A 12183-nucleotide genomic window follows, 5' to 3' on the forward strand; every position below is an offset into this window, starting at 1 on the left:
TAAAACTTTGATGTGCTCCTCTCAAAAAGTAGCAGCAGCCACTAATCACAATTGATTGCAGCCACTTAGGCGAGGCACACTCATCATCTCCCGCTCTCTCTGGATGGGAGTCATCCTCGGCAAAGGCTGGAGAAGAAAAACTATTCAAATGAAATGCAGCAAAAGAATGAAGATTAATCAAGAGAGGGGAAAGAAAAAGCAAGATGAATTAAAATCACGCAGTCAGCAGAGGTGAAGAGGGGAGAAAGAGGCAGCAGAAGATATGTACAGCCCAGTCTTCTACTGCTTTGTATTAAAGTTTCTTTAAGTCTCATCCACTCTAATTTTATCTTTGCATTGAAGCGTAGCAGAAAGCAGAGATCATGGCTGCGTGAGGGATGACCTTTTACAGACTTTTTTCACTTTTCCCCTATTTGAATATAATTTGCTGGTTGTTTGTAATAAATATAAAACATGAATTTTTTACGTTTTAATAACTGAAGATAACCATCTCAAAAGCTAGTGTCATGGTTCAGTTGTTAACAATGTAAATGCACATATTAGCAATTCTTTGCCTATGGCTGTTTATGTTTCTGTACATGCAAGTAGACAATAGAGATATAGCAGCAAAACAGACTCTGAGGTCACCAGAGTCCATTCATCACTTTACACTGTAGGTGTCACAATATGAGGAGTGCAAGATGCAGGACTCAGGAGGCCAACTCTCATCCACAAAGGTTGAGCCTTTAATCTAGGCCAGGGGTGGCCAACCCGCGGCTCTCGAGCCGCATGCGGCTCTTTGCCTGGTTTCATGCGGCTCTTACGTTCATATCAAAGTTTATGTTTGTGTTTTGATTTTTTTTATGTTGTTGTTTTAAAATGTGCGCGTTCGCTTCGCTTGAGTTCAATACGGTATTTTTCATCAAATGCGCATGTGTGTGAGATGAAAATACCGCAAAGTTTCCCAGTAGGAGCAAGTTCGCCCTTAAAATGGCAGGAAAAAAATGCACAGCAAAAAGAAAATATGAAGATGAACACAGGACGTTTTTAACAGAGTGGGAGAGTTTATATTTTTTTGTTGAACGCAATGGTAAGCCATTCTGCCTTATATGTCAGACGTCATTAGCGCATTTCAAAGCTTCAAATCTTCAGCGCCACTTCAGCTCACTCCATGCTAACATCGACCAGGAATTTCCAAAAGGGACTGAACTTCGCAAGCACGAGTTGGCCACTTTGAAAAGTCAGGCAGAAAAGCAGATACAGTTTTTCCAAAAATTTACGAAGCGGTCAGAGACCATAACGCTCGCATCCTATCAGCTGGCTTGGAACATTGCACGGGCTAAAAAGCCATACAATGAAGGGGAGTTCGTTAAAAAATGCCTCAGTGATGTTGTTGGAATCTTGTCTCCTGAAAACGACAAATTAAAACGCATGGTATCAGACGTCCAACTGTCCCGCCACACTGTTGAACACAGAATATCGGACATTAACACGGCTATTGAATCACAGTTGCACTCTGACCTTCAAGCATGTGAGTATTTTAGTGTCGCATTGGATGAGAGTTGTGATATACAAGACAAGCCTCAGTTGGCAATATTTGCACGGTCTGTTTCAAACGATTGTGTGATCAAAGAAGAACTCCTGGATATTGTGCCATTAAAAGACAGAACCCGTGGCATAGATGTGAAAGAAACCATGATGGCTGCATTTGAAAAAGCAAATCTGCCCATAACGAAATTAACTGCAATAGCCACGGATGGAGCACCAGCCATGATGGGATCTGTGAACGGGCTTGTGGGGCTGTGCAAAGCTGACCAAACTATTCCTGACTTTTGGAATTTCCACTGCATCATCCACATGGAGCAACTCGTGTCTAAATCATTGAATTTAGATAACGTCATGAAGCCTGTGATGGAAATCGTCAACTATATCCGCACACATGCGCTTAACCACAGGCAATTCAAGAATCTCATCGCTGAGCTGGACCAAGGGCTTCCAGGTGACCTGCCGCTGCACTGCACTGTGAGGTGGCTGTCAAAAGGCCAGGTACTCTCTCGCTTCTTTGAGCTTTTGGATGCCGTGAAACTGTTTATGGAAAAGAAGGACAAGGACTATCCCGAGCTCTCGGACCTCAAGTGGATTATGGATCTGGCCTTTTTGGTCGACATGCTGTGTCACTTGGACAGACTGAACCTGACCCTGCAGGGTAAGTTAAAAATGCTCCCTGACCTAGTGCAAAGTGTGTTTGCGTTTGTCAACAAACTGAAGCTGTTCAAGACACATATTCAAAAGGGAGATTTAACGCATTTTCCCACTCTGCTAAAAGCCAGCGGGCAAGTCGCCAGTGCTGCCCTGAGTAAGCAAAGAGCCAGATATGCAATGCTGATTGAAAACTTGCACGAAAGCTTCGTGACCCGGTTCCATGATCTACAATTGAAAAGGCCACAGATTACGTTCCTCGTTGACCCATTTAATGCAGAGACCGGCTGTTTGAAAGTCCCGCTAGTCACAGATGAAGCTGCGGCTGAGTTGGAGATGATCGATCTTTGTGAAGAGGACCAATTGAAACCTGCTTTAAGGGAAGGGACCATTGAGTTCTGGAAAAGTGTGCCAATGGAAAAATACCCCAATGTCAAACGGGCTGCGCTTAAGATACTGTCAATGTTTGGGTCAACATACGTCTGCGAGTCTGTGTTTTCTACCCTAAAACATGTGAAATCAAAGCATCGATCTGTTCTGACTGACACACATGTGAAAGAATTGCTTCGAGTGACAACAACGGAATACAAGCCAGATTTAAAGAGGATTGTTCAAGGCAAGGAATGCCAGAAGTCCCACTAAACAACATGCATTATAAAAGTAAATGCTATTGTAGATTATTATATTTTTGTTTGTGGACTTGGTTGAACTGAGAGTTTGTGTGTGTGAGACAGTGCACACAATGTTCATTGTTGAAAATGACTGGCCTGTGGTTTTAGTACTGTAGGAGTCCATTTCTGTCATTATCATGTTGGTGTGTGACATTTACAATAAATCTGGCTGAGCAGAGGTGTGTGTGTGTGTGTGTGTGTGTGTGTGTGAGTGTGAGAGAGAGAGAGAGAGAGAGAGAGAGAGAGGGAGGAAAGGATGGGTGATGTTCATGTGTGCCCATGCGTATGATGTGGCTCTTTGCGGTAACACAGTAAAAAAAAAGTGGCTCTTGGTCTCTGACTGGTTGGCCACCCCTGATCTAGGCTATAGCAGAAAGTCCAAAATAACAAAGTCCAGAAGGTGAATAAACAATAATTCAAAAAGGAGCGAGGAATAACGCAGGGCTGGAAACAGGGAACAAACACTGTGCACAGACACTGTGACAAAGAGTAAGGAGAAGAGGGCTGATTAGATGTAATGCCCAACGGGAGGGTAATGAGACACAGGAGAGAGTAATCACACACAGGTGAAGACAATCCGGGGAGACTCACAGCAAACCTTCAAAATAAAGCAAAAATGAAAAGTTGGATACAGGCATGATGTATGTAAACAATCCAACAGGAAATACACTGAATATGAGTCAAGGAAACACTGAAGGACAAACACAATCATAGATAGACATGGAGGGAACTTGAGCTACTACTAACAGATACCAAACCATGGACCAAAACACAGGATGCAAAGTGGAACTCGTCATTAGAATAACTGTAAGGTAAAACAGAAATCAAAGGCTCAAGTATGTCACAGCAAATGAAGCTTGCGGTCTATTAGAACACAGAAATCAAAGCAGGAACCCAAAAATACAACAAACACAGAAATAAGAACTATAAAATCTTGCAGTAATCATAAAACCTCTGCAGAATCCCAGCTCAAATTACTCACCAGCAAATTCAAAACCAGAAAACAAGACAGATCCAAAGAATATCACAGCAGGGGTCTTAGGTCAGACCATTCCTCAGCTTACCGATTCTTCTGATTGTACAAGAAGCTTGCCTTTAAATGTATATTCATCCCTGCATAGAAAAAGGGCAGGTTTGTGATCAGTATCCAGAACAAAATCTACTGAAAATCCCTGCCTGGTGTTTCAGCCTGAAAACAAAACCCCAGAAAAGCGTCAGTGGTTAGCTTCATCACATGCATATGTTTTCTTGAAAAGTCAACTTTTGTGGCAACAACAGTTAAGACGATGACGCATTGTAAAAACATTCGAAATCCCTTCCCATATGTCCTTGAATAACATCAAGTTCTCCATCACCATCAGCGTATGAGAGGCATTTGAAAGGCACTTTGTCTTGTTCAGGTTAAAATAAGTGCTAAATGTACTGTGCATGTATGGCACAGTACATTTAGCACTTAGAAAGCATAAGTGCTGAATGGTAATATGAGTTTCAGCAGTATGGGGTCTTATACGGACATTATGAAACAAGCTCAGACTTTTTCAACTCTATCTTCCAGTACTCGTGTTCCACATGTAGGTTGAAAGTTATTCTAATTATTCCTCCTCTGCACGGCGTCCACGAAGCAAAGCCTGTGTCTGCACCGTAAAAGATGACGACAAAATCCAAAGTACAGCTGAAGAGTGGTGTTTTGCTTCGCTATGTGGTGGGGAGTTACAAAAGCGTTTTTAAATAGCAGTTTGGAGAAGAGTGATTTCGGGGGCGACCTATCAATTTGGCTCCCTCAAAGACTGCTCAGTTCACCTACCTATAAATCTATCAATTTTGCCTTTACATTGCACCGATGCAGCATTGTTTATTGCTTTAGCACTCACCATTTACACTGCTCTTTCTTTTTACTAGTTTCCCTTTATGCGGAGTGGAGAGGGGATCCCACTAACAGTAATGTAAACATGATCTCTAATGAGAAGTGGTGCTATGAGGTTTCTGGTTACTTCTTGTTGTTAGTTTGTACACCAAGTGATATCCGTCATTTGGAATTGAGGAGACTGGTTGCGTGCAGGAAAGATTTAACTCCTTATTAGGTTTAAAAAACACCAAAAACATATACTTTAAAGATATACCAATTTTTTTTTCGAAAGAAAGCCAGATGTGAAATGGAGGTCAGAGGTCAAATGTGACATGATATTTGGGTTTCACTAAATGTGATATTTAGAATCCCCATATACCAGGATCATTTACTAATTATTGCCTTTATAAAGAAAGTCAGTAGAGTTTTAAGCATAGTTTTAAAGATAAAATGTGTTTTATTCAAGTTTGATCTGATTTGACCGCAAAGAAGAGGTCAAAGGTCAATTGTGGCATGATATTTTAAATACACATATATGGTATTTTCTATGTGTTGACAGTACACATCATGCTTGTAGGAGTCATAGTTTCTAAGCAATAAGGCTTTTTGTCCATTTTCACCCATTAAGTTGACCTTGAAGACATCGGTGCATGTGAGCCATTTTTGTCCCGGGTCATTCGACAGTGTTTTGCATTTTCCTGTGTTTGTGTCATTTTGTATTTGTATTATGATTTATGTATAAGTTCACTTTGTTAGTCTTAAGTTTATTCTATATTCTAGTTATCCTGTTTAGTTCCTTGGTTATTTAGCAGTTTCCCCCTTGTGTCTTTGCCCTCTGTGTGTCGGTGCTGTGAGCTCATGTGCATCGTTCCCCCCCTTGTGTTTTATTCCGTCTTGTTTATCTACGTTCCCCAGCTCGTCGTGTCCTCTCTCTCCCTCCAGTCTGCGTCTCTGTGTACTTCCTGTTTTACTCTGATAGTCTCCCGTCAGTGTGTTTCATCTTGTGTTTGCTCTTCCACTGTCTCATCATGGTTATTCGTGTCAGCTGTGCTCCCCGTGTGTTCTCGCTTCCCTCATGATCCTTCTGTGTATTTATGTCCGCATCTCCCTCAGTTATGTGTCGTGTCCTCCCTCATAGCTGTGCGACTCTCCCTGTGTTTCCCCGTGTGAATGGTCATTAGAATTTCCCAGTTTAGTTTTGTACCGTTTTGCTTTTTTCCAGCAACAAAGCTGTGTTTTCTGAGTTCACATCCTGCTAAAAAAATCATTTTTTGATATGTGTCCATTAGAATGATGATGTACTTTATTTGTGTTCTTATAGCCTAAGTTTAGGGTCATCAGTGATGATTGACTGAAATTGGTACAAATATTTCACTCGTTTAGATTTCTAAATCTGGCCGGCTAATTGAACAGGATGTCAGTTTATACCAGAAGCCCCAACATATTGGCTGCCGTCCCCACAGGCCAAGTCAGAAGACAATAGCCTAGTTTTTCATATTGCTATAAAATAAACTTAAAGTGGTGACAACATACTAATGAATGGGATTCATTAAAGCCACCATGCTGTTAGTTAGCTCTAATTAGCATGCCCAGTGGCACTGCACTCAGTGGGAGGTGGAAAGTCAGCTTCCTCTTAAAGTCTCCTTGGCTAAACTTCAGGACAGCTCTACTGTACAATCTTATCACTGCTTTTAAATTAGCTCAATCACCATAAACTGCAAAAACAGATACATCAGATAATTTACAGCCTTTCAGGGTCTGGACAGACATCTCTTATCCAAAGACCTGACTATCAATTACCTTTGTCGGGCATCTGTGATGTCCCTGCTATGCTATCAGATATGATAGAACAAGAGAAGGAGAACGGGACAAAAAGAGCATGAAGATAAAAGGTCACTCTCTTTTCTGCCTGGTACACAAAGAAAAGTGAAATATGTATTCCAGTTTGCTGTGATGTTACAATAAAAGGACCGTCTGCAGCGTTTCTTGGCTTGCCTTGTCTTATGTTTTTTTTCCTGAAATGTACCACTGTGTTCAGTCCTGCTGTGTTAACCAGGCTGTTCTCCGTCATATGCCCTTGCATCTCTTTGAGCCTGCAGTATTGTTGTCCCAAACCTTGAGCATGGGGAGCTGTCCTTGCCAAAGTGCCTCCATTTTTCTTTTCATTATTTTTTAGAAAGTATTTATTCAGTTCATGCTTACACGGCAACGCCTTAGTTAGAAGTGACACATAAGAGGATTAAGAGATCTTTGAGAAATGCTTTTATGGAATGGATTATATCTGATTGGCACGGGTTTTTTAAATTGTTGACGCACCAGATTTTTCATTAATTTATGGATGTTTCAAAGTATCCACAGCATAAGATGTTTAGGGTTTTAGCTAAGCTTGGGTTGCTTGATGGTGCATTTCTGAACCCAGGCATATATGTTTATGGCTGGGTTTTATTGTGTCGTTGCAGGATATATAACATTTTCTGATGACGTGTTTTTGTTTCATGGCTAATTACTAGCACCTCTTATTTGGTCAGATGGATTGGTGTTGTGCTTTCTGACCCTCTTTCTACGATTTGAGCTACAGTTTGCAGCCAGTATAAAGATTGACAAAATTGATTTGTTTGCATTTTTTTCTCCCATGTCATACACGTGTAATCACAGAAAATAACATCACGTGTGGGTAAGACTGATCCATCTGAGCAGCCCCCCAACGAGTTTAACATTAACGTCCTAAGACCCGAACTCTTCCACGGCATGCATTTTTAATTTCTCTTTGATATTTGGGCTGATTGGGGCCTGATAAATGTAAAAACAACGAATTAGCAGATTTTTTCTTTTTTACCTAATTTTAGTTTCTAAGAAAAATGAGAGCCACTCTGTTGTCATTTGGACATTGAACTACTGCTCCTCCATACAGCAAAATCCAGGTTTATACTGATGATGTTGTGTTTTATATCCTCTTAAGATTTAACACTTCTTCAAATTCTATTTTGTTTTTTAGTGACCTCCAGAAACCTTTTTACAGGTTTTTTGGATTATTCTAAGCTCCTTTAACAAATAAATTGTTGTGTTTCCTCAGTGAGATACATTACAGTGCCATAAATATTTGCATGCTGGATTACACTGACTATCCTTCTCTTTGAAACACAAAACATTGGCTGTTAATACAAAAGTCGCTTCTTTAAAAAGGAAGAACATGTCTCGTCAGTAACAGTTTTGCTTATTAGAGCCTTTCCAGGTGTTTTTTTTCTTCTTTGCATCTCTGTATTGTAGCATGGGTGTGTTTGAATCTGGGAACATTTAATTCAATTAAATCATTAGGATTAGATGCTGACCTCTCATTTTAATGAGGGCTAACAAGGCGTTTGAATGAGCAACACTAATTAGGGGCACATTATTCATCTCCTAGAATAAGGGTTTCATTGTAGTTAGACAAAAGAAACTAATAGCTGCGCTAATGGAACCAAGCATATAAGTTGCCTGTTTTTTTTTTTCTTTCTCTTTGGAAAAGGTGAGGAATATGTATTCAGATGAAATAAGAGCTTTTATGGAAAATAACTTTCTTGTATGCCACACTTTAACACAGCATCATTAAATCTTTTCTGGATTGTTTGCACTGCTTCTTAGCAATTTGTTGTAGTGTTGTGAGCAGGATTTTCTGGCAGAATAATCAAAGACTAAGAGAAGTACCGGGATAACAGCAGCATCTTAGTGATCTCTTGTTCAGATCATCCACCATCATGGCCAGCGTTTTTAGGCTTTCTTTTTCGGCCAAAGAAGAGCACAGATGCATATTTGGATGCAGATTTTTTTTCTAGTCAGCCTGGTGATATTATTTTAAATCTATCTGATGCAAATAATGATGCACAAAATCAGTTTTAGCCTCTTGCTTTTTGCATGTCTACAATGCCTCTCAGCTTTAAATCCTGATAACGTATGGCCGCGGAAGCCGTGTAAAATTATAATGGACCCCAGAGGTTCTTCTGTCTATTCATGTCTGTTTTGAGGTGTTTTGTGTCAGAAGTCTCCGTGTTTAATACTTTAAGCTGTTAGAAAAAAAGAGTGCCAGAGGATGAGTACACAGATCTAAGAGAGTGCAGAGTGCAGAGAACCTGGAGTTGCTGTCAGTCAGAGCAGAGTTTATCAGCACATCGAAGAGGGGATGGGTATGGGTAGGCTTTCATCTTAACCACATGTTGTCATTCTACATTAGAGCTGATAGAGTGTGCTTAGGTAGGTGGGCAAACAAGGTTAGGCAAGATGAAAGTGACTACAGATGAAGAAGAGACAGGATTTATGGAACTGCTCTCAATTGCTGTGTAGGCTCACTGAAGGACGGCCAAGGATGAGGCTTGTGTTAATGCAAACAACGCTGTTAACAGCCACAGTATGTGTGAACAAAACTGCATTTTGGATTGAATAGAAGCGAGTAACAAAGTGCTTTACAGAGTTGCACACTTAGCTCCGTGATTGATTGTTGACTAATTATATTGAGGGTTTTTTTTACCCATGTGAAAGCTCTTTGAGTACAGTTTGAGGTTGTGAAAACAACAATGGCTGGCTCGTATTTGTCCATATAAATAAATTCAAATTTCTAAAATATTTTTTTTTACCAGATTTACGCCTACTGCCTTAACAAAGGAAAAAGAAACAGAAAACGCCAAAGTCCTGTCGTTTTTATTACAGTATTGTTTTTGTAAAGTAAAATTAAAAATGAATGGCTTCTTTAATAATGTTTTTTTCTCATGCTTATGATGGACAAAAAGCTATAGAAAGTTAAAATAGTAAGTAGTCTTTCTCACTTGCTATTTGTCATAAGGAGCACACTTAAATTGTCATGTTTGAGTCTGTATTTAAAAACTGGAGGTATAAGTTGGAGATGGTGGTGCTAACAAAGCTGGAGGTGGCAGAATTTTATAGGCCCAGATTTTTGTTGGGAGTGACCCGAATGGAGAGCATTAGAATTTAGTATATCAGTGAAGCTGGATGAGTTTAAATACCTGGGGTCAACCATCTAAAGCGATGGACGATGCTCAAGAGAGGTGAGAAAGAGTGCAGGCAGAGTGGAGTGGGTGCAGATTAAAAGTAGCAAGAGTGAAAGGGAAGGTTTACAAGATGTTAGTGAGTCTTACTGTGATGTATGGTTTGGTGATGGCACAGGAGGTGAAGATGGAGAGCTGAAAGTCTAAAGATTGTCATTGGAGATTAGAAAGGAGTCCATCAGAAGCACAGCTCAGGTTGAGCAGTTTGGGAATAAAGTTAGAGAGGGGAAACAGAGATGATTTGAACATGTGCAGAGGAAGGATAGTGGATACACTGGAGAAAGGATGTTGGAGGTGGAGCTGCCAGGAAGGAGGAAAACAAGAAGAGCACAGAGTGGATGTAGTGAAGAAGGAGATGCAGAAGGTCGATGTAACACAAGAGGATGCTAGAGATAAAGTGAGGTGGAGGCAGATGGTCTGCTGTCGTGGCTCTTCACAGGAAGAAGTTACAGCTCTAGTGGAGTTGACCTAAGGCAGTGGACAGTTTGATGTATTTTGTGCTTTATACACAGATTCTTTTGAGGCCAAAAAGAAATAAAATGCACATTTTACATTATGATCTAATGTTGTTGTTTCTTTAATGAAATAACAGGGTGTTTGTCTCACACCCTGCTCTATTGGATGCTGCAAATCCTTTTTTTAACATGTAACAATAATCACGAGCTAATAATATGTCTCATTATTAGCTATAAGCCTCATTTGAAGACTACTGGTCAAATCACACTTAAAGGAGTATGGGATCACATACCTTTATAATACTAAATCCTGAATAATGACAAACAGCAGCATGAATGCAACTTCCCTTTTAAATTGCATGAACAATACTAACTTCATAAAGTCATATAAAGCAGACGTCTACATTTTTGAATATACTATAATAATAATAATATAAAGTGGTGTGTGTGTGTGTGTGTGTGTGTGTGTGTGTGTGTGTGTGTGTGTGTGTGTGTGTGTGTGTGTGTGTGTGTGTGTTTTCTCTTTCAGCACTGAAAGACTCTCGCTTTCAGCTCGTGAACTTCTCAGACAACGAGCTGCGGGTGTCACTGTCTAATGTCTCGCTGTCAGACGAGGGTCGATATGTTTGCCAGCTGTACACAGACCCCCCGCAGGAGGCCTACGCTGAAATCACAGTGCTAAGTAACAAAGCGCACAAACATATACATACATGTGCAGACAAACGCTCAGTGTTATTGTTAGAATTAAGTGAGTTAAACAGCAATTAGTCTACACAAGGTCTTAACACATTAATGTATTTGTATAGATGTGTGAGATGTGAGATTGTTTTAGGCTTTTTATGGTGAGCTTAGTGAGAAAGGTGTTCAAATAATAAACAAAATATAACTTTTTCAATAATATTTTCACAGTTTTCCTTAAATTTAGAGACTAGCCCAACTTTATAAGTAGGCATACCTTTACTAGGATATTTTGGAAACAAATCTTGGGACTTTTAACTATAACTGAACAATATTGCTCTATAAATGCTGTTGTGATAATAGCTGATAAATATGAACATAATAATATGACATCAACATGCATTTTTTAAACTTTGTGTTTATTGTTTTATGTTTTCAGTGTTTCAAGTTTGTGATTGTCAGATTTTTAAAATATTTGTCATCTGTAACTGTAAAAACACTTAGTGGCCACTTCATTAGATACACCTTGCTAGTACTGTGTTGGACCCATTTTGCCTTCAGAGCCGTCTTAATTATTCAGTGGTGGAAACACTCCTCAGCAACTTTGTTCCATATTGTCATGATAGCATCGCACAGTTGCTGTCGTTTCCATGATGTAAATCTCCTGCTCCACCTCACCTCAGCCGTGCTCTGTTGGACTGAGATCTACTGACTGTGGAGGAAACATGAGTTGATTTGAATTTAGTGACACGGCGTGTTATTCTGGTAGAAGCAGCCATCAGCAGCCATCAGAAAATGGGCACACTATGGTCATAAAGGCGTGGACATGGAACAGCAACAGTACTTAGGTAGGCTGTGGTGTTTAAATGATGGTCAGCTGGCCCTAAAGGACCCCTAGTGTGCCATCCAGTGTGTCTGCTGCTGTAGCCCATCTGCTACAGGTGGTTGCTACGAGTAAGTGGTTGTTTGAGTTACGTTTGCTTTCCTGTCAGCTTGAAGCAATCTGGCCGTTGTCCTCTGACCTATGACAACAAAATGGCCCAGAGAACTGCCACTCGCTGGATATTTGATCTTTTACGAACCATTCTCTGGTTCCCTTGGAGGTCGTTGTGCAGAGAAATTCCAGTAAATCTGGTAGATTTTAAAACACCAGCAACCATGCCATGCTGATGTTTGCTTTGGACCTCAGCAGGTTATTCCAATCATGTCTACATGCCTAAATGCTGTCGTGTGATTGGCTGGCTATTAGTTGAACAGTTGTATCTAATAAAGTGGCTGGTGAGTATATATTGAATAAATAACTGCAAAATATGAGTTAT

General features: G+C 40.2%; 1 protein-coding gene across 3 annotated transcripts in view; it reads left to right on the forward strand.

Annotated features, from left to right (window-relative positions):
- cadm1a (cell adhesion molecule 1a) overlaps nt 1-12183 on the forward strand; it is a 503561-nt gene that overhangs the window by 386258 nt on the left and 105120 nt on the right. For all 3 annotated transcript variants that reach the window (XM_085421220.1, XM_085421222.1, XM_085421221.1), the window contains one exon: nt 10716-10868. In XM_085421220.1, coding sequence (XP_085277346.1) covers nt 10716-10868 — 153 coding nt within the window. The remainder of the gene's footprint in view (nt 1-10715; nt 10869-12183) is intronic.

This window comes from Rhamphochromis longiceps, linkage group LG10, assembly GCF_057381845.1.
Source record: "Rhamphochromis longiceps isolate RC_006_pf linkage group LG10, R_longiceps_female_GT1.1, whole genome shotgun sequence".
NCBI lineage: Eukaryota > Metazoa > Chordata > Actinopteri > Cichliformes > Cichlidae > Rhamphochromis > Rhamphochromis longiceps.